At 44.9% G+C, this 24,367-nt stretch overlaps 1 protein-coding gene across 1 annotated transcript; it reads right to left on the reverse strand.

Annotated features, from left to right (window-relative positions):
• Positions 1-16,918: 16,918 nt before the first annotated feature.
• On the reverse strand, positions 16,919-18,060 carry LOC137500473 (uncharacterized). Its single transcript, XM_068227368.1, has 3 exons — positions 18,053-18,060; positions 17,569-17,795; positions 16,919-17,505 (listed from the first exon to the last, which is right to left on the reverse strand). Exons 1-3 carry the CDS (start codon positions 18,058-18,060, stop codon positions 16,919-16,921), a joined length of 822 nt encoding a protein of 273 aa, XP_068083469.1.
• Between the last annotated feature and the right edge of the window lie 6,307 nt (positions 18,061-24,367).

Below are 24,367 nucleotides of genomic sequence, written 5' to 3' on the forward strand. Positions count from 1 at the left end.
TATATTTCACTCGTTTATTTTCCCCTCGTTTTCATTCATTCTACAATGACGTTAACTTTAAACTTTTCCATTTTAGAGAGCTTACACACATCTGACAGCGCGATATTTCCAACTTGTACCACAGCCTGTTTCCCCTCTTCGACCAAAAAGCTAACCTCAGAATGCCACAACTACTGTAAGGCACACCAACAACATAGGAATAGAGTACAGCATAAGAAGACGGCCCAATGACATTAGAACAAATTCATCAAGTTGTCACCATTTTAAAAGTTCAATAATAGTTTTTAACTAGAACTGTGATAAAAAAGTAACTATCTAAAGTTGCCAGCTAAAAATATTGGAACTTATATCAACTCCTTTAAAATAAGAACTGACACAAGAACGTGGTATATGGTTAAATATTATGCTAAAACTTCATTGCGTTGGAATATATTTCCGCATTAAGTCTTATATAATATTTTAACTTGGATCATCACGCATCATTGTCATTTGTAACATTTAGTTTAATCAAGTCATATCCTACATTTGACTATGGCCTTGGCCATCGACATGTTAATGCTTTCCGCATCTAATTTAGTTCCTTACATAACGAACACATATTAAATTCTTATATGTACCCAATAATTGTTTCAGTAGTGATAGGTTAAACTTTCAATAGGTGCCTGGTTTGGTTTTGAGGCTGATGATGCCCTTTAAAGGGGGCGAAACATGTACCATTTTATATTTTAATGAAGTTTAAACCTTCATTATATGACTGTATTGAATAGGTGGAACAGAAAAAATGTTATATTATTTTATATGAATTACCTTCAAAACGGATTTTACAATGATTCTCATAACTCGTAACCACATTGATACTCGGACACCACACAAGTCGGCGATTTACCATCCTCTCAGATAGCTTACACAAGACGTTAGTGATACAAATAGGTCTATAGCTTCCTGCATACTTAGGACTTCAGTCAAGCTTGAGGACAGGAATGACTATGCCCTCTCGTTACTGAGACGGAAAATCACACTCTATCCAGATTCGGTTGAACACGTAGGAGATATGCAAGACTGCTCTCACTAAGGTGTTTCAACATCTGGTTATGGATATTGGCTGGTCCTTGCAAAGCGCCAAGGCGCTGCGGAGTTCCCACTCCGTAAAGGGCACATTATAGTCCTCTGAAGCTTGAGTGGCAAAAATAAAGTGATGACGTTCTGCCGCCCGCCTCAGAGCGAGGAAATCACGATGGTAATTCCCGGAGCCAGGCACATCCGGGAAATGACTTGCAAGATGGTTAGCAATCGAGAGTGGTTCAGTGTCAATACTGCCTGCAATGGAAATTCCCGGTACAGGAGATGATCCTTGGATAACGGAAATACGTCAAGTTTTCGGCGACAAGTCCCTGAAAAGGGTGGAATGGAATCTCAGCAGCAGCAGCAGCAGCAGCAAGAAAAACTTGTGTTATGTAATTGACTTCACCGTCTACGCTCCGCCTGGTCACGTCGTTAAAGACAGCTAGTGATGTCAACTTTGGCCAATCAGCATGTTTAAGAATCCATCGAGGAGCCTCGACGGATTTCTGTGTCAACAAGGTAAGAACAACGGGAAAATTGTCACCTCCACAGAGATCATCGTGTGTATTTTATCGAAACATGGGAACCAGCGTTCGGCTGTATAGACTGACGTTTATGCGAGAGTATGTGCCGCAACGTACACTGAAATGAGTTGGTTCACCGGTGTTCAAAATACATAAATCCAGCTCTCTTACCAATGTTCCAATACCCTTCCACTGGGGCAAGGCGTTTCAGAGCACCATATACTGTGATGGGCGTTAAAATCGCCCAACAGGAGGAAGGGAGGTGGAAGCTGATCTACAAGATCAGTGACGTCATTATGAATCCTTTATGTCAGAAAGTGATCAAGTGACAAAGTATGACGAAATGACTTATTAGTGGGAACACGTTCTGCAGGGGTAGACGCATATTTTATTGGAGAAAAGAGTCAAGTTCCGGCCTGTTATTACTGTAAGACATTGTGTTAAAAAAATCGTTTAGCGCAGAAAAGGGTCGAGGGACGCTGCTTGACTCGTTTCTGTTCTAAACTGTAGGTACCTTTTGTGGCGCACCTGGGAGGTTTGCACCGCTTCTTACAGAGCCATATGTATTACGTTCTTCTTCTTCTTCTTCTTCTTCTTCTTCTTCTTCTTCTTCTTCTTCTTCTTGTCAGCTGAGCTTCCTGTTCTGTTTGGCTTGTTCTGAATGCTGTTTGCAGTTTTCTAGTAAAAGCCTATAGTGGTGTGGTGTTTAATATTGTGCCGTGTTTTAAGTGTTTCAATATCATTTAAACAATGTCGGACAGCTCGGACGACGAGCCTGATATAAAAAGAAAACAAGATGTAAGAAAGGAGGATACGTACAAACGAAATATTATTCGTGAAGCAAGAGGGACAGGCGCAGGTTATGTCTCTTACTCTGGTGTTTCAAGTAACGGCTTGCTGAGCCATATGCTGCACTGCCGTAGTCTAGGCGATATAAAATATGTGCCCTATAGAATCGTAGGGGGACCGTGCGGTCAGCCCACCAAGAAGTGCTGCTAAGAAACTTCATGATATTAAGCTTCCTAGCACGATGCACTTTCAACTGCCGCACATGTGGCTCCCACGATAATTTACTATCGAAACGAAGTCCAAGAAATCGGTAAGTGTCAACAACTGGCAGAACGACATTTCCTAAATAGAGCTCGGGATGAGGGTGAAGAGTACGTTATCGACAAAAGTGGACAACAGAGGTCTTTGCGGCAGAAAACCGAAAGCCATGTTTTAAGGTCCACTGCTCAACACTCCTAATAGCCTGCTGTAACTGTCGCTCTGCGACTGCCATACTGCACGAGCTATATAGTGCAGAGCGAAGTCGTTCACATATAGGAACGGTCTTACTGCTGGACCAGCAGCAGAAACAATACCGTTTATGGCAATCGCGAACAGAGTGACACTAAGGACCGATCCCTGTGGGACTCCATTTTCCTGAACGTGATATTGCGAATATGTCCTCCCCACGCAGACACGGAATAGACGGAGGGACAAAAATTCGCAATAAATACCGGCAAGTGACCTTGGAATCTCCATCGATGTAGAACTGAAAGGATACCATATCACCATGTGGTGTCGTACGCCTTCTCCAAGTCAAAGAAAACAGCTACCAAGTGCTGTTTGCGGAGAAACGCATCCTGGATAGAGCTTTCCAGGCGTACCAAGTGGTCAGTGGTGGATCGAGCGGCTCAAAAACCACATTGGTACTCGGACAAGAGTCCTTGTTCCTCCAGACACCACACGAGTCCGCGATTTACCATCCTCTCAAATAGCTTACACAGACAGTTTGTAAGACTAATCGGTCTGTAACTTCCTGCATACTTAGGATCGTTGTCAAACTTAAGGAGAGGAATGACAAAGCCCTCTCGTCACTGAGACGGAAAATCACCCTCTATCCAGATTCGGTTGAACACACGAAGGAGATATAGTAGACTATCATCACTAAGGTGTTTCGACATCTGGTTATGGATGTTGTCCGGTCCAGGAGACGTGTCCTTGCAAAGCGCTAAGGCGCTGCGGAGTTCCCACTACGAAAAGGGCACGTTGTAGTCCTCTGAAGCTTGGGTGGCAAAACTATGGTGGTGACGAACAGCCTCCCGCTCCACAGCGAGAAAATCACGATGCTAATTCCCGGAACCAGACACATCTGCAAAATGGCTAGCAATCGAGAGTGGTTCCGTGGCGATTCTGCCTGCAATGGAAATTCCCGGTACAGAGGATGATATTTGGATACACGAAATACGTCTAAGATTAGTCCACACTTGAGATGATGGAGTATGTGACGTCATAGATGACACGTATCTCTCCCAAGAAGCTTTCTTACTTTGGCGAATAAATACTCGCGCCTTAGCGCGGAGTTGTTTAAATTTTACCAAGTTGGTCACAGTAGGCTGTCTACAGTAACGTTTATGTGCTGGACGGCGTTCTCTGATAGCTGCTGCTATTGCTTCGTTCCACCAAGAAACGATTTTTCGACGAGGAGTCCCCGAGAAAAACGGAATGGACTCCTGAGCAGCAACAAGAATAACTTGGGTGACGTAAGTTATTTCCTCGCTGACGGTCCGCCCGGTATCGTCGTTAAAGACAGCTGGTGATGTGTACTTTGGCCAATCAGCATGTTTAAGAATCCATCGAGGGGGAAACTCGACGGATTTATGTTTCAACATGGTAAGAATAATGGGAAAATGGTGACTCTCACAGAGATCATCGTGTGTATTCCACTGAAACAGGGGAACCAACGTTCGGCTGCATAGACTTACGTCTATGCGAGAACATGTGCCGTAACGTACTCTGGAGTGTGTTGGTTTCCCTGTGTTCAAAATACATAAATCCAGCTCTGTTACTAATGTTTCCAGCTCCCTTCCCCGGCGGCAAGGCGTCTCAGAGCCCCAGATGGGGTGATGGGCGTTACAATCTCCCAACAAGAGGAAGAGGTGGAAGCTGATCTATAAGATCAGTGAAATCATTTATGTAAAGAGCCTGGCCTGGTGGAAAATAAACGTTACACACTGTTGCTATGATAGGCAGAGGAATCCGCACCGCAATTGCTTCCAGTTGGGTCCGTAGAGGAACAACTTCACTGTATCAGAACGGACAAAAGTGCTAACGCCACCAGACGCCCGGTGGGCATAATATCGTTGTGTCGAGTATAGTCTCAAATTTCTCAAGACCGTATGATGACCAGGTCTGAAGTTGGTCTCCTGAATACAGACTATACTCGCCGACTCGCTAATTAGCTGATGTAACTCAGCAAGATGCCTGTCATAACCGTTACAATTCCACTGTAACAGTGCCATAGTGTGGTCTATAATAGGAGTGTTAAGTTATGAGCGACAAAATGCTCGCAAGCCTAAACACTATCAACATCTACATCCGTAGACGTTGGGGACAGCGCGACATCCATCCCGTCATCAACAGACGGCGGGGATGCCGCCCAGAGCTTCGACGCTTTTCAGGGGCGAGCAGGTCCCCTACGAGGAGAGCGCGCAGGTTTGGGGGCAGGACTACCTCCTGGCGCAGACTCATACCCCCCACATGGGGGACATGACTTCTCCTTCGCAGAGGAAGTGCGAGAGCGCGCAGCAAGTGCGCTCTTCTTCGCCGCCTTCTTCTTTTCTGGTTTAGAAGGGGAGGGAGATGGTTTCCAAGCCCTGGTCGACGATGCAACCTCCGCCGGCAGGGGCACAGCTTTCGCCGACCTGTTAGGGAGGGGAGACTTAGCCTTCCCCTCTTGCTGTGCCGGCAGGCAGTTCCCAGCCGGCACAGACTTCTGGTTGGTCGAAGTTGGGGTGGTCCTCCTTTTCGAGCTTTTACTCTTTGCGACGTTACTGGGAGTAGCGATCAGCACAGGTGACGATGTAGTAAATGACGAACATGGAAGACTCTGAGCTATCAAGCTATAGTCGAGTGTACGGGCAGGTGTATTCGTAGAATTAAACTTACGGCGCGCTTCCTGGTAGGAAAGACCATCCAGGGTCTTGATCTCCTGGATCTTCTTCTTACTCAGATATGTCGGACAGTTCGGATCCCGAGGAGAATGAAAACCGGAGCAGTTAGTGCACTTGTACGGAGTTGTGCACCCTTCCGCGCCGTGAGATACTCGAACAGCGAGATACCATATGTCCGAATCGCTGGCATTGATAGCATCGCATAGGAGGCGGAATGTACGTCCTCACATCGCAACGATAAGTTGTTACCTTGACTTTCTCTGGTAACAATGGCAACTTGAAAGAGACAATGAAAGCACCAGTGGCAACGTCTTCACCGTTGACCTTGCGCCATATGCGCCGGACGTGTGTCACGCCCCGGTTCTTCATGTCTTTCATCAACTCGTCGTCAGTGTTCAAAATAAGGTCACCTTGAGAGGGGCGACTTAGTTTTCGGGCATGGCTTCCAAACGAACTCCGCGAATGCCACCCACTCTGATCAGGGGTCTCTGTAGCCGACTGAGCATCCAAGGCAATACACACCTGGTCATAGCAGGTACTGCCCGGGGTCCGATGTTGGACGATGCCTAATACGGGATGACAGAGGCAATGAGCACTAGGACTGCCTTCCTCCAGTCACCCGCAATAGTATGTGCCCCATAGCGTGTACAATGCACTAAATATAGAGAAAAAATTAAAAAAAATTATTAATAATAATGTCCTGGCATTTGGCTCTGCGGGGACCTGAGTTGTCAGGTGGATACTACTGCCAAGGTACATGGCGCTCCCACTCGCGATGTTCCTGGGTGGGGAATTGCGGGCTTTTGGGCGTAATCGCACACGTAAGAGGCCCATCTCCGCACATCAAAATTTGGAATGGTCTACATCTGACCCTCGGAAAAATAATAAAAATATAAAGAGGGGACCATGGCCACATGACCCTTTAAATCGCCTTCTACGGCAGGCAGGGATTACCTATGGATGTATTCAGCCTCTCCCATCCACAGGAGGTCCAAGACATGATACCAAACCGCAATCCATGTCCGCGCCTAGGTCGCCACTTTTTGTCGCCTCTTACGACAGGCAGGGGATACCGCGGGTGTATTCTACATGTGCGTCCCCCACCCGCAGGGTATAGTGTGTTTGGTTCGCGAGAGGTATTTTATTTCCTTCAAGTCCGCCGGCAAGCCGGTTAGGACCCCCCTATCCGCCACCTGGGACGTGCCACGTGGGAGTATCATCTCCCCCCTGCTACGCCAGCGTAGTAGGTTCGTGGGAAACCACATTTAAAAACAACTCGCCAGGATTAGACTGGGCTAGACTTTTTATGCAGAGGTACAATGCTGTTTTGACGCAGAGGGCATCGAAAAACATCACACATGCAAGAGCGGCAAATGACGAAGAAATCCTGAATGCATTCTTTGAAAATCTGGAGAAAGAGTTGGAGGGGGCTCCACCTGTGTGGACCTAGGATGAGACAAATTAAGTTGATGATCCTGGGTCCTCGAAAATTATTACTAAAAGTGCAACAAAATATCCCGAACAAATACGAAACTCGTCAAGAGACATGCACGTCCCTAATTGTATGTGGGAATGCAGTGGGTACACTCGCCCCCCTTTACGTAAACAACAAAGCAGAAAATATGTGGGACACGTGGAAGGAAAACTGACCACAGGGAGCCAGGTACAACAGGACCAAGAGTGGGTGGTTCGACAGCGAGTGCTTTGAGGATTGGTTTATCCAATTACTCCTGCCTATCCTGCGTAGATAAGAGGGTGTTAAGTTCATCATAGACGACAACCTTAGTTCGCATATCAACCTTGAAATGTTCCGGTTGTGCCGCGAGGACAATGTAAAATGTATTGCTCCTCCGCCAAATGCAACCCACGTTCTGCAACCGCTCCATGTCGCGTATTTTCACCGGGTTAAAAGTACAGTGGCGGGAGATATTCGGGGATTGGAAAGAGACAGCAGCTGGCAGCAGGTGCAGCTCTGTGCCCAAGGACCTTGCTGAAGAAACTGTGGGAAAGCGTGACCTAAAAGGGAGATAAGTTGAAAGCAGTCTTCCGAAAAACCGGCATCTACTCCTTGAATCACCTTGAAGGGTCCGGAAATCAGAACTGAATGCAGTCATCGGTGACACCTTCATGGATCACCTCGTGGAGAAGAGAGAGGAAGCGACGCAGAAGCGTCAAATGGTGAGCCGTAAAAAGGCTAACGTTCCCGTAGGTAAAAGCATTTCTGTACAAAACGGTCTTCGTGCCAGAAAGGCCCAGCCATCCGCTTCAAACGATAGAACTATAACTGCACGGCCAGCTCCTCCTCGGAGAAAGAAGACGACGGAGAACAGAGTGGACACAGACAGCAGCACTGACGAAAGCTCGTCACCTGTACCTTATGCAGAATCAGATGGCAGCATGACCTTGGACGTCGAGGACGAAGATGGTCCCAAAGGCGCTGATGAGTCTTCAGTATACCGCTTTGTCACGCCCCAAGATGATCAAACCGAAATACTGGATGGGGGAGGTATGTACTTTTTACAGACGAAGCTCAACTGTATCCGGGACGGATCACAAAAACAACAATGAAGGGATTCATGATCTCCTCCATAGCAAAATCTGGAAACAAGTGGAAGTAGCCCCAGAATCCTTCAGAGGATGTCGTCCAGATAATCAGCCCACCCGGGCAAGTTGGTCGTCGAGGTGCTTTTTATGTTAAGGAATTGGGGCAGTGTGCTCAGGACTGAATTTTATCAGATGATTCTTTATTTTTTTCTGATTTGCAGGATTTTTAATGATTCCATTTCTTTTTATTTGCTTTATATGAAGCCTTTATTAAGGTTACTCGTTTTATCTTAATTTATTTAATGTGTTTAATTTTTTATTTTTTCGATAATTTTTATATTACTACTACTGCACATTACTGTAGTAGAGGCAATACTGGTCTAAATAAAGTGTTACTAATCAAACATTGGGCCATTTATTTTTTTCCTTTGGTTTTAGTCTGAAAAACGATTTGTCCCAAAGTTACCCCAATCTACAGGGTAAAATTGGGACAAAGCCAGGGGGGAATCACTCAGCAAGGAACGGTTACAGAATATAATGCGCTTCATATTTAGAAAGAGGAAGGTTAAATCTATGGAAATCACTTGCATTTGTCCGTTTAATATGCTAAGACTTTTCAGAAATCCAGAACATCCCTAAAACCTGTCCCAAAGTAGCTACAGCTTATGGTATTCGAATTTTTGGGTTGCCAGAAGAATCTGGTGAGGATACAACTCACTTAGAGCTCAGTGTGGCCCAAAAATTGAAGATTCCCTTAAGCGCGGAAGATACTGACCGCTCGCATAGGGTTGGAGCCCCTGGGTCTGGGAAGTCAAGGGCTATTATATGTATTATATGTAAATTTGTCTCCTACACCAAGAGATCAGCAGTTTTCCGTGCGAAGAGGCTGTTACGTGGATCCAAGATGACGATTCGTGAAGATCTTACCTCCACCAGGCATCACCTTTTGAAACAGGCAATTTCCATCTTCGCTGAAAAGCGGGTATGGACTTCCGATGGCGCAATTATCGTAATACAAGGGGGTGTTAAATACCGTGTGAAAAATACTGCTTAACTTAAAAGGATCTCTCCTTGTTGAAGTTAAATTAGTATTTTCTATTCACTATTCTCTTCTCTTCGTTCGCTTCACGTAATCTAAAACTATATGTAATGTTATTAGGACCTAAAATTGAATATTAATTTTCTGGAATGTTTGTAACCATCCTAATTCATGCATGTCTTTTAAACTTAAGTCTTATGAAATTCATAAAATCCTTCAAGATCTATCAGAAATCTATCCCCCTGATTTTAATTCACTTAAATGCACAGTCAGTTGATAAGGTACATTTCGATGAGTTTTTTGACTCCTTTCTTGATTCAAATATTAATGTTATTGCTGTAAGTGAGACAGTTTTCAAGAAGTCCATACCGGACTCAGAGATTAACATTCCTTGCGTTAACCCTTAGCTGACCGACGGTACTTGTAAGTACCAGCTATTAATTTGCCTCTTTACTCATAATGTTCGGTAGATATCGCATCTGGAAGTTGTTAGAGCATCCGTGTATTTTCATTCTGTAAGGCAAACGTGAAAACTTAATGTTGGGTAGCTTGTATTTGATCTCCTTGGTAACAGAAACGGTTGTTACCATGGTTATGGCCCTTATCGAAAATGTTATGTCTTTCATGATATCTGAACGATATTTCACATGACAAGACTTTCTGAAAATGTGTTTATTGTGAATATCGAACATTCTTTTCGTGTTCTAAATACCTTTCAAGGAAATTTTAACAGTTTTGAGCGTAAATAGTGACTTTTATGTTAGTGTACTCCAGAGTACCGACGGTATGTAACAACAATATGAATATGAACATAACCTCAGATAATCACTGTCCACTTTGCGATAAACTGTTGAGTGACTTAGAATTTTTAGTGCATTGTTGGTAAATATGGCTATGTTTTTAAGTGATAATGAACTGTTAGACGAATATATTGAACTGAATAATAACTGTGACTTTTGATATTGAGCAAGAAGATGATGAAAGTGATTCGTTGCCGCTTGCCGATATATGCGTTCACAATGTCTTTGATTACCTGTTTAGTGCTGAAATTGCTAAAGTCAGATAAGTAACAGCAATCAATGGTTCAGGGGGCAATTCTGTTCGCAGATTATCTCGGCCTGTTGAAAATGGAAGTGGCGTAACAGTGATTGTAAATGGAAAAGTGAGTACCAGCAAAGAGGATAGTGCCGATTTTCCGGCTAATGATACTGGTGGGAGTGGGAAAGACAATGCTGCGGGAATGAGTAGAAAATGGGAATCCTCCGTGGCTCGGGCGGAAGTGCGTCGGCCTATCACCGCTGGGTTCCGTGGTTCAAATCCCTGTCACTCCATGTGAGATTTGTGCTGGACAAAGCGGAGGCGGGACATGCTTTTCTCTGGGTACTCCAGGTTTCCCTGTCATCTTTCATTCTAGAAACACTCTCCAATATCATTTCATCTGTCAGTCATTAGTCATTGCCCCAGAGGAGTGTGACGGGACTCGGCAGCCGGCGCAGTTCCTATCCTCGCCGTAAGATGGGGGCTTCATTCATTCCATCCCTGACCCGGTCAATGACTGCAACAAAGGTTTTAGGTTTTCTTCTTCTTCAAGTATAAAATGGAAGAAAGTAGAGGAGGACACAATTACTCCTGAATATAATTTGCCAGCTAGTGTAAGACAGAAAAGGTATTCCCCAAAATATGGCAGACAAGAAAATGTCTTGAGGCGAGAGTGACCGCAGGATGTCAAATACTGGCATAGGATATTTCAAGTGGAAAGATAGCAAATCTGTAACTCTTGCATCTAACATGCTGGACAACTTACCACTGTTTCCGGAGAAGAAAAGGATGGCACAAGGAAAGAAGTGATCTGCCCAGCAGTTGTTGCAGATTATAACTCTCATACGGGAGGGGTTGATTTGGCAGACAACTTAGGACAGTGTATGAATTTGACTGAAGATGCAAGAAATGGTTACGACAATATTCTGCAGGGCAGGTGCGAACTATTTTATATTTTATGTTGCTCTTCACGTACACACGACTCCTCAACCTCTCTTGCCCAATCTATCGTTCCTTAGCTGACCAAGGGTGTTTTGCGCCTACTTTTACACAATTTTCCATTGAAGATCTAATGAAAAGGGGTTACTTGAATACGATAAAGTGTTAAAAAAAAATTAATTTCTTGTAATTCTATGTGTTTCGTACATGGTACTTGAGAGTACCGTCGGTCCCTATGAAGGCTGGTTCAACATAAGTACTTAGATACATTTCATGCTGAAAACTTTTCTCCAAGATACAAAAAAAAAACTACATTTATCATTTTGTAGTTAATTTTTCACATTAATAATACTAAGGTTGTATGAAAATTAATCCCGAGACAATTAAATTGTACAATTAGTAAAAATTAATGAATTAATGAACTAATTGATTTGCAAAATTAGAGGAATATTTAAAAATTTCAGTTCACAGTGTTATACATATTGATTAGCTACATCATGATAGACATTGAAATATTTCCTTTTTTCATTACAACACAAATGCACATTGCGGTGACTACATTTACTGTAGAGACGAGATTGTATCTGGTGGAAACTGCAGAATACACACCTAGCCCGTACATCTGTGAAAATATGCCAATGAACGCCCTTGTTTCCTAGTCTGACATCTTTGGGGACGTAGGAGATTATCCCTCTTCTTTTGTTGTTTCTTGGTTGTTTTTCAGCACTAAACTTTCTTTTTGAAGTTTTCCTGGGGTCATTGAAAGTCAATAATCCAAGATCAACATCCCTCCAAGTGAAATTTTATCATGTATTTCACCTCACAAAGAAAAAAAAAAAAACAAACACATATGCATCAATGAATATTATTTTCAAGTAGTCCCCAAAAGAGCCTTTGCCACCTGTATTACATGCGGGTAAAGTATTATTTTCATGCATCTACCGTCCTCCCAATATAGGTTTCATGGAGTCGTTTGTAGAGGCGATGTATAACTATGTTTTTCGTAACAAATATGTTATGCTTGCAAGTAATATGAGTGGGCATTTTGGATCAGGGTCATCGGAAACTGTAGAAATCGATGATGAACTTGATTCATGCAATTTGACTAGAATGCCATTTGATGACACATACCTCACTGCATATTGTCATTATAATCTCGATACCATAGCTTCAAATTGCAATGATATCCTTCTGAAAGTTGGGCAGACCCCAGCGAGTGGATTTTCTGGACGATATGCTATATGTTTTCCTCTCGCTATCAACACCCAAATATGAAAGAAAATAGATCACCTTTAGAGATTTCCACAGTTTTAATCCTGAAGATTTTCGAAAAGGCTTAATTTCAGCTATCAGGCATGAAGTACTTTTTCAGCATAATATCGATGATAAAGTCACCAATTTAGTATAATTTTTGCGTTGTACGACAAGCATGCCCCATTAAAATTCATTCGAGCCAAACACCCACATAACGTCTACAATTAATAAATTAATCTCTGCTCGGCACAAGGCAAAAAGAAAGCTCATCAAAACCAGGAAACCTGAAGACTTTGAAACCTTTCACATCTTGCGTAATGAAACCAAACTCGCGATCCAAGATGCCAAAGTCAAACACATCCATTCTTTGTTCAGTAAGAGATCATGATGATGATGATGATGCTTGTTATTTTAAGGGGCCTAACATCGAGGTCATCGGCCCCTGATGGTACGAAATGAGACGAAATGCAATGACGAAATAAAAATACAAAATCCTCCACTGACCAGAATTCAAAACATGAGTACGAAAAATGAACGGATGGATATGAAGTTAAAACAATCAGTGGAGACGACCCGCAATGCCTCATTCTCAGAAACTGACGGAAAACAATAGTAATACTGACCAAGGGGCTGCTTCTATAGCTCAATGTTAAATCGATGATGCTTGCAAGCTAAAGGGGTCCAAAATATAGGACATTACACTCTCATAATGGTACCTAACGCTTGGTAAGTAGAACCATGGTATTTGACATGGTGCGGTACTAATCAACAGTTTCGTAGACTCGCGGTAATCCACACATTATGGTACTACTCACAGGTAATGCAATTAGCACAGATAATACAGACCTATGGTGTTTCTCACACAATGGCGCCACTCATAGCAAACGCAAACCGATAAGGTTCCTCACCTAGGTGTACTAACGACAGGGACTCGCACTATCCCATGGTGTTCCTTATATAGTGGGTACTAATCCTAGGCAAGCCAGAACCCTGATGTCGCTCATATAGTGCTACAAATCACAGGTACCGTAAAAGCCTGACCGCACGGTGCTCCTGATTGCTACTAATCACAAACCTATTTGGTACCTAACAGAGTGGTACTACGCGCAAGTAATAACGACTCATGGTGTTCCCCGCGTGGAGGTACTAATTACAAGTAGTTTCATAGTTCTAATACAATCAGTCCTTGATCGCCCCTTTTAGTTGCCTCTCACGACAGGCAGAAGATACCGTGGGTGTATTATTCGCCTGCCTCCCCCACCCACAGGGAGTGTGTGTTTGGTCTGCGAGAGGTATTTTATTTCCCTCAAGTCCTCCGGCAAGCCGGTTAGGACCCCCCTATCCACCACCTAGGACGCGCCACGTGGGAGTATCACCTCTCCCCCTGCTGCGCCTGCGTGGCAGGTTCGTGGAGTAAGAGATCAACTCCGTCTGCTCTATGGGGAACTATAAAATCACTAGGCATTGCTAGGAAAAAATCACAACCTACTTCCTCATTCACACCTGCAGAATTTGATGATGATGATGATGATGCCTGTTGTTTAAAGGGGCCTAACATCGAGGTCATCGGCCCCAGATGGTACGAAATGAAATAACAAAAAGTTCAAATTCATCCACTGACCAAAATAAAATGAAACATTTCATGAAGAATGAATGGATGGACATGAACGCAACAAAAAAAAAAAAACAGTGGATCAGATGAAAAAGAAGGTAGTTAGAGTATTACTGACCAAATGACCACTTATAAAGCACAATCAACAGTATCGTAGCCTCGCGGTATTCCACACATTATGGTACTACTCACAGGTAATGAGATTCGCACAGGTAATACAGACCTATGGTGTTTCTCACACAATGGCGCCACTCATAGCCAACGCAAACCGATAAGGTTCCTCACCTAGGTGTACTAACCACAGGGACTCGCACTATCTCGTGGTGTTCCTCACATAGTGGGTACTAATCACAGGCAACGCAGACCCACGGTGCCGCTCATATAGCGGTACAACTCACAGGCTACACGCAGACCCGCGTTGTTGCTCACATGGGTACGACGCACGGGTCAGCCTCTTTACTGCTAGTAATCACAAACCTATTTCGTACCTAATTTAGTGGTACTACTCGCAAGTACAGGCAACCCATGATGTTCCCCGCATGATGGTACGAATCAAAAGTAATTTCATGGTTCTAATTCAATCATCCCTTGGTCGCCCCTTTTAGTCGCCTCTCACGACAGCCAGGGGATACCGTGGATGTATTATTCGTCTGCGACCCCCACCCAAAGGGGATTAAGAGAGAGAAAAATAAGAAAGAAGGGATCCGTCACTTCGAAAGATGAAGGAATGGACGAAGAAAGGCAAGGGCCACGAAGGGCGTGAAAATGAAAGACTCCCTAGGCCTCGAATGCTCTTATACCGTCGGGGTCGGAAAAGAACAAGAGTTGAGCAAGGGAGGTCGGATAGGATAGACGAAAGTGAGGAGCCTGGCACAAGTAAGTGGAAGCAATGCCAGGAGTCGGCTAAGGGCCCCGTGGTCGCCAATCCACACTCCCAAGTTGAGAGGCCCTTGGGCCCCTTTTAGTCGCCTCTTACGACAGGCAGGGGATACCACGGGTGTATTCTACATGTGCGTCCCCCACCCGCATGGGGTAGTGAGTTTGGTCCGCGAGAGGTATTTTATTTCAAGTCCGCCAGCAAGCCGGTTAGGACCCCCCTATCCGCCAACTGGGACGCGCCACGTGGGAGTATCACCTCTCCCCCTGCTACGCCAGCGTAGTAGGTTCGTGGCCTGCAGAATTTAAAACGATTATTTCTTTAAAAAATCACCATTGAACAATTCTCACAGAATATCCGAAATTATTCATAGTTTCATGAACACAAATGAACTTCAACATGATCTCTTTCACATTTCGTACATTTACCCAGATGATCTAGTCAAAGTATTTAAGAGCATGAATATCAAGGCTGTTGGACCAGATGGTATCTCACATTCCCTCCTAATGAACTGTCTGGATATAATCACTCCGGTCACAGCTCACCTGTATAATTTCTTTTTACAATCAGGCGTCTTTTCAGCTGTACGGAAAATTGCCAATATCCGACCTGTTCCTAAAGTTCGTTCTCCTCAAAAATTTTGATGATTTCAGACCAATCAGTATTTTGTCAATATTAGGTGAAGGATTAGAAGGGATTGTTTACGAACAACTCACTTCATATTTAAATACTCATTTTATTCTCAACACGTTTCAGTCTGGTTTTCGAACATACCATAGCACTACGACGGCAGTTCTCAAAGTCACCGATGATAATCAAGTTTGCAATGGACAGAAAGGACTAACACTTCTGGTACTATTAGATTTAAGCAAAGCATTTGATAGAGTTCATCATGACCTCCTTCTGACTAAATTTCATACAACGGAAGTTTTTGAAAGGGAGGCCTCAACCTGTAGTATTTGACAAACAAAATTTCTCTAAATGGTCTAGTGTACATTCTGGCGTCCCTCAGGGTTCCGTGTTGGGTTCTCTTTTGTATTCACTGTATATAAACGATCTGCCTGGAGTTCTACGCCAAACGAGGCATCATATGTATGCCGACAATTTACAGATCTATTACCACTTTCCTGTGAATCGTGTTGACGAAAGTATTCGTAAAATAAATCTAGATATAGAAAGACTACATCAATATACACTAAGTCATAATTTACTATTAAATGAAAACAAAACCTTACCTATTTTTCTAGGATATCGAAGAAATTGGTCAAATTTTTTCAACAGGGACGTTCCTCTAGTAATTGTAAACGGTTCTGTAGTCAAGTATCAGGAATGTGTTAAGAATTTAGGTATTCTAATGGATAACACTCTATCCTGGATCTTGGTGCCAAGCATTTGGTCAAGAAAGTGTCTGGCATGCATCAGTTTCGACGAAAATTGTATCTTCCTTGTTTGGTGAGAAAGATGTTGATCCAAACTATGGTATTTACTGTTTTACATTACGCCGCTGTAATTTACAGCGATATCTCAGAGAAATATAATAGCAAACTCCAGCGTATTCAGAATGTCTGTGTGCGATTCGTCTTCAATATTCGTAAAGACTGTCAGGTAACATCTTACTACAAAGCCGCAGAGTGCTTGAAATTCAGGGATAGACAATCATACTCATCTGCTTGTTTACTACCCTTTTCTTTTCTTTTCTTTTTGGTATTTTGCTTTACGTCGCACCGACACAGATAGGTCTTATGGCGGCAATGGGAGAGGAAAGGCCTAGGAATAGAATAGAATAGAATATATTTATTTATCACCTACAGGATGTCCCAGTTACAGATGATGTAATAGGAAATTAAATAAAAAATTAAATTAAATAAAAATAAATTAAATAATATACATACAAATATACATATATACAAATAGATATAGATCTTCACATGTTTTCTACAGATTATTTACATAATTTACAAAAATAGGCCGTGGTCTCAATTAAGGTACAGCCCCAGCATTTGCAGAAACCACGGAAAACCATCTTCAGGGCCGCCGACTGTGGGATTCGAACCCACTACCTCCCGGATGCAAGCTCACAGCTGCGCGCTCCTAAGCGCACGGCCAACTCGCCTGGTGCTTGTTTACAAAATATTTACAAAGTGTGTTTCTAACATTATTTGCTGTCAAAACTCCTCTTGTGGTATTCCCTGGTTGCAAATCTTTCAAACCTGTCACTGATGTGGTATCTTCAACTACAAATCCATCTCTTTCACGTACACAATTGTGTAAAACAATGCAAGCGTTGACAATGATGACGGCAAAATCTGGCTCTACATTAATAGGTCGGTGAAACACACGCCACTTATTGGTGAGAATGCCAAAGGCACATTCAACATACCGCCGTGCCCTGCACAATCGATAATTAAATATTATTTTCTTAACTGTTAAATGTGTTCCACCGAAAGGCCGTAATAAATATTTGTTTAGCCCAAATACTTCATTTCCGACGAAAAAGTACGGAACTTTCGGACTTTCCGTTCCTGGTAAAGATTTTTCTTCGGGTAGTTGTTGACTGTTGTTTTCTATTGACTGCCTCAACCTGGATTGCTTAAATATTGAAGAGTCACAGTCTTTACCATAGCTTCCTACGTCAACATAGACAAATCGGTATCTGGAGTCTGCTACAGCCATTAGAACTAAAGAGAAATAATCTTTGTAATTAAAATACACTGATCCACTGTCAAATGGACACGTAACACGTATGTGTTTGCCATCGACTGCTCCTAAGCAATGGGGGAAGTTAGCGGTATTTTCAAATCCAGAAGCGATTGACTCCCATATCTCTGGTGTGGGTGTCGAGATGCAGTCTTCTCGCATCAGTGACCAGATTGCTCTGCATACATCTTTAACAATTTTACTTGCAGTCGAAATACCAATTCTGTAGTTGTAATATAATTCAGTAAACGTACAACCACTTGCCAGATATCTGAAATTACAGTAAATCATTAACTTAGTTTTTACCGAAAAGAAACTAAGAGGATAAGTAATAAACTGTTATAGTAATTCTTTTTAAAATGGTTTCTTCCTCTTTTTTAGGAAAAGAAGTAATACGGAGGTGGACCAATCTCCGCGACTCCTTTGCCAAGCCCAAGAAAAAAATTAAAGATATCAAGAAAAGTGGTACGAAGGCAAAAATTCTAAGAACGTATGTATTTTCTGACCAAATGCAGTTTTTAGACAAACTCTATCATGGTCGGAAGACGGTGGATAGCTTCGAATCAGAAAGTGATGGAGGACTGGAGAATGTACAGGAAGTAGATATATAGCCGCAAGCTTCCACGTCATATGAGAGTACCGGTATTCCAAAGCGAGCATCTCAAACAAGAAGCAGGAAACACAGAAAACCAGATGAGGTCGAAATGAGAGTTTTGAAAGCTCTGGAAGCAGGCAGTCCTTGCAGCAAAATGTCATTTTTACGACGTCTGATGCCTCATTTGGATAAATTTGACGAACAAGACTTTCTTCAGTTTCAAATAGAAGTACTTAAAGTTACTGAAAGAATTAATGAAAGAAAGAAGGGAATGGTTGCTCACCCTCCTACACATTTCCACTACTCAACTACCATGCCAGCCCGTCAGCAATTTCCGACTCAGCCTTCAACTCAACCTAACAAATGTTGTAATCGTCCATCTCCTATTTTCCTTCAAAACCAAAATTTTTCAGGTCTACCCCCTTCGTTTCCCTACCAAATAGCAACCTCTAACCGGCCTCCCTCGTACTTAGCCCATCAGCCGGTGATTGCAACTCAGCATGCAGTACCACCACAACCAAACCAGACGCTATCTCGCATTAATGAGATAAATTCTAATCAACACTCACAGTCAACAGTGCAACACTTCCAGCAGTTCGGACAATGCACCTCTCCAGACAGTGACGTGCTGCACAGTCATTCTACAGTTTCAGCAGAATCTTCAAGTGCTGATAATATTGACTTTGGTACCGGTAATTAATAATGTATTACCCACCCGTATTCATCTTACTTTCTTCTTCGATGTAATGTCAAACAATTTAAGTAAATAGAGAATTTTAAAATGCAGATGTCTCCAGTTAGTGTTGTAATATTTCATTCGCCAATAAAATTTAATTGTACTATTCTCAGTCGTTCATAAATCTCCTAACATTGTGTCTACCATGATTTGAAACAATGTTTATAGCCTTAACGAAGGTGCGAATACTACATTTCTTTTTCGGCACAAAGTCAACCCACCCAACGGTACTTAACACGACAATGTTAAAAGAGATACTAAATAAATACTTTCTGTACAATTATATATTGTACCGGTTACGACCTGTACATAAGTATTTTTTGAGCATAAGTTTCGTTTATTTTCCACGCGTAATGTTCCGAGCGCGGATGGTTTGTTTACAAGCAGCGAGGACCAGCTAGCGAAGTGTATGACGACTGTAAGCGGTGACGTAGCCACAGGGGCTAGCTAGGCCGCCCGCTCGTCTCAACACGCGTTACCAGCCTTGACTGGTATTTTCTGGATTCCACGTCACTTGTTCTAGAGAATTCGATGGAGAAAATTTGGAAATCCCATAATAATTGTGCTAGCGAATCGAGCGATATGTCATCTTGTTTGTGATCACCTAAACGTCCCAATGCTCGAGTTTCAAGCAAATCCATCGAGGGATTCTGGAGATATTCAATCAAACCGTATTATGACGTAGACATCCCGGATTGAATAAAAGGGGACCTACTGTAGCCTATTCACACGAGGACGAGATCGACTGCGCTAGCGAGAACACGTATGTGCTTCTCTCTCCGCTCTCACTCTCCTCTCACCGGGAACCTCTAGAACTTCAAGTGGATACACTACCTGTCCCAATCGGTTACTGCCTCTCAGTACCTAGGGTTAGATAGGGATTCTGTGGCCCAGGGACCCCCGTAACAAGGGATAATCCCGCGTCCACTAGTTCGCATTAGATGCCCCCACATACAAACACACGGCGCCGGGCTCGAGAACTTCAAAAGAGCAATGCACTTAGTGAAGAGCAAATTGTCAGCGAGCCCGGTGCTAATACAGACACCAACGACGATCCCGAAGAACTGACGGAGAGTGAAGGGCTGCCGTTATTACGGCAAGCTACTCACTCCACGGCCGTCAGCCCACCAGCGGAGGGTATAGCGCTGTTGTTACAGCGCACCCCCCCGCCAACCACTACCAGTAGACTAGGGCTGACCAGTCCTATCTTTAGGGGCTTAGCCCCTAACACGTCTACAAGGAGCCCAGCCCAGGCGACCAACGGCCATGCTATGCTGAACACTTCGGTGAAAATCCCATCACCGCAGTTAAGCAACATAGGCCTTGGTCAGTACTTGGATGGGCGACCGCTAGCGCGCAGCTCAGAGCTAACGGCCCCCGCTACGGCCAAGGACCCGGCCGAGCGGGGACCGGTGGCTACCCAACACAGCGTGCCCCCCGTGAGCAGTGAGCGAAATGCGCCAGAGGAGCATAGAACAAACTTCACCCCTGATTCTGTGCAAGTAAACCTGACGCACGAAACTCACGTAACGGGGTGCGCCACGCCGTACTTTGCGCTCACCACCACCACCAACACGACCACCACCACCACCACCACCACCACCAGGACAACCCCCATAGCCACCCCGTCAGTAGCCGCTGGCAAGCACATACCTGTGCAGCTGCTGCCCACTCGGCCGGCTGGCTCTACTCGAGCTGAGCCCCGAGAAAGGAGCGCGCAGCGCGGGGAAAGCGAAGCAGGAGGCCTGACGTTATGTGCGAGTGAGCGGGAACCGGGGTTCGACCCTGAAGTGCCGGAACTCGCACATGGGAAAGTGACTGGGGAGATACCTGAACATAAACAGGAGACTACTTCTCCCCCCAACACAAACCTCGCCCTCGAACCCAACCTAGTGGCAAGCCAGCTGGACGCCGGGAAAGCGGGACCCAGTTCCGCCTACCCGAGCGATGAGGCGGCGCCCAAGGGAAGGAAAGAGGGCAAGAAAAGACGGGCTCGGCGGAAGGGGCCACGTAAAGTCCAACCCCCCCCCCCCGGGCAAGCCGGTGAATCGGACTCCGACCAAGACGAAGCAAGACTGGTGATAGATGTATCAAGTACATCCCAGGATGCCGACTCTGAAGGCACGGAGGGAGAAGAGCTGTGCGGGCACGGGGTGACCGAAACCTTGGACCCAGCCACCCAGCCGGGAAACCAGGATGAAGGTTTTAGGGAGGCCAAGGGTGGGAGAAGGAGAAAAGGCGAGGAGAAAGGGAAAGACACCAAGCCTATGAGCCGCAAGGCCCAACAGGGCGGGAGTCGGAAACCGAGTACCCGAGCCGAAAGCTCCACAGACACCTCATACAGCTCGAACATGCCACCACCAGACACTAACACAAGACAGGCACAACAGATAAGACCTCAGCAGACACAAACAAGTAAACCAGCCACCCGTAAGGGGTCGACCCCCCCACACCTTACGGTCTACAGTAACAATATTAAACTCATTGAAATTGAGCTTCTCAAAAAGCTGACACATGAGCAGAGAAATTATTATTTCTCCAAGCCGAGAATAAACGCACATGAAGCGATCCGGCTACATATGTCCAGCTTCGAAAGCTATGAAATCGCTATGAAAGTGCTGAAAGGGCTTAATATCAAGTTCGTACAGACATTGCCCAACTCAACAGTAAAGCGATTTGTAGTGAGAACGCCCAATAACACGTATGTGCCATATGATATCGGGTTTGCCATGCGAGCCCAAGGTATCCAAGCACTTACTGTACACAGGATGCGAACAGGAAACAGGCCAGCCAAGGGCTGCCTCTACCTAGTTGCCGTGGCGGATACCCCGGGAGCGGACAGCCTGCGGAAAATGCGGATGCTGAAAAACATGCTGGTGACAGTCGAACCGTACCGCCCGCAAACCACTGGCCCACAATGTGGGGTGTGCCAGAGGCATGGGCACTCAGGGGCGACATGTCAGCTGGATCCCAGATGTCGCAGATGCGCCGCCTCCCACCTGTCCCGCGACTGCCCCCACGGCAATGATCCAGCGTACTCAAAGTGCGCCAACTGCGAGGGGAAACACGCGGCTAATTATAGAGAATGTCCCCGCCGCAGGGACTACGAAGCCGCCTTTCAAGGCAAAGGGCTTAAGGGTAATAAGCGTGGCAACCCTAAAGCCCCAGCAGGCCCATCAGGCACAGACGCTTCACGTGGACAACAACAACAAATAGGCCCCTCAGGCAAAAAGGACCCATCAGGACCTACAGGCCATTCAGGCACCAAGGGCCGAAAGCAAAGCCAATCAGGCAAATCAGACCCTTCAGGTGGAGGCAAAGTAAACTTGCAACCCCCAAGGACGGAGGGTACACACAAAACCGGGCCCTCAGCCCAAGCACCCGCCACCTCCGTTCAAAGTAAGACCTCCGAAAATAAAAACAGGAAGAAGGCCCTACCCCAAAGACCCAACCTAAGGCAGGTTAAGTCCACGCACGCCCCCCCGGAGCAGCCTCAGGACCCGCCCCAGGGCAGCTCCACCCCCCGCAAGGAACCTGCCGCTAATAAAACAGCATCCGACCCACCCCCCCCAACCCCCAAACCCCACACAACAACAGTCACACACATCTCACCACCTGCACCAGTAACACTAACACAGGCTCAACAGCCAGAGGGAAACATGGCAGTAAAGGCGTTCCGGGAAAGGATAGAAGAAATCCTGAAAACCTTCTTTCCGAACCTGAACCTCACGGCAGCCATTACCACTGGGGTAATGATGGCCAACATGCTCCCATTTTCCTGGCTAAGGGATCTGGTTAATGCGATCGCTGACCTCCTGTCCCAAGATGCCTGAACACCACGACGAAGACCACAATAATAATAATAATAACACGCAGGAGCTTCGAGTTCTAATAAGGAACTGCCAAGGCGTCAGATCCAGGAAATATGAGCTCGAAGCCTTCTTAGCCGCGAACACCATACACATAGCTCTCCTAACAGAAACCTTCCTCCCACCGGGGAAGAAGTTCAGCATAAGAGGCTATAAAATACACCGAAGCGACAAGGCCAATAGAGTCGGAGGAGTGGCAGTTCTGGTAAGGAAGGACATTAAACATATGGAAATAGACTTACCAGAACTGGTCGAGCTCGAAGCGTGCGCAATTGCCTTACCAGTGCGAGGAACACTCGTCAATGTAATATCGGCATACTCCAGACCTAAACACCTTAACACACAAGATATAGAATCGGTATTAAGGCAAAATAGAAACACGATCCTAGGAGGCGACCTAAATTCGAAACACGCCAGCTGGGGGTGCCTGAAACCTAACGCAGACGGCGAAAGACTGTATAACCACATGCTATCCCAGGACTACGTGGTAACAGCCCCCAGCGAACCCACGTTCCTGGCACCAAACGAACAGGTCGACGATATATTGGACATCGCCCTACTGCGAAATATTCCTCAAAGACACACTATAAAGGTCATTAACGACCTAGGGTCAAGGCATCAACCAGTAATATTTACACTGGAAGCAAACCCGGAGGAATATGAGAATAACCCCAAGCGCCGACTAAACTATAAAGCAGCCAAATGGGGTAAATTTGAAAGAAAGCTCGATTCACTCCTACAGGGGACTGAGGACATACAAATTGTAAACCCAGCCCAAACGGATGAATCCCTAAAAACACTCGTAAATGCGATCCAGGCAGCCACGACTGCGAGCATCCCGGTACACAAACCTAGACAAAACACCAACATTGAAATACCGGCCCACATTAAAGATCTAATACGCCAACGCAACAGACACAAGCGCAACTGGGCCCGACACCACCGCGACGAAGACCGGATACGTAAAAACGAACTCAGGGTCGAAATCGAAACCGAAATAATGGAGTATAGGTCTCGGATATGGAATAACAAACTGAGTACGTTTGACACTAATACCAGACCGGTGTGGAACTTAGCGAGATATTTCACGCGAGAACCACACGTGATCCCAACAATCAAGGGACCTAACGGACCAGTATATGAAAATCAAGATAAAGCTGAGGTGATAGCCGACTCACTCGAAGAGGCCTTTAAGCCCAATGACGAACCGTCGGACCCCGCCTTCATTAGGCAAACAGAGGCCAAGGTAGCGGAATTCCTAACAAACGCACCTAAGCCCGAGGTTAAGAAGACTAATATCCACGAAATTAAGTGGATAATAGGTCACCTTAACCCGAAGAAGGCACCCGGCCCAGATGAGATTCAGAACATAATACTTCAAAAGCTAACCCCGAAAGCCCTCGCACTACTCACTAAAATATACAATGCAATGTTCCAATTGCAGTATTATCCCGAACAGTGGAAAAAGGCGAGAATCCTTGTATTCGGAAAACCAGGCAAGGACAAATCTAACCCTAATAATTACAGGCCCATCAGTCTCCTGGACGCCCTCAGCAAAGTATTTGAGAAAATACTGCTGAAAAGGCTCATAGCACATATCAAGGAAAGAGGAATCATTCGGAACGAACAATTCGGTTTCAGAA

Source organism: Anabrus simplex, chromosome 4 (assembly GCF_040414725.1).
Source record: "Anabrus simplex isolate iqAnaSimp1 chromosome 4, ASM4041472v1, whole genome shotgun sequence".
Lineage (NCBI taxonomy): Eukaryota > Metazoa > Arthropoda > Insecta > Orthoptera > Tettigoniidae > Anabrus > Anabrus simplex.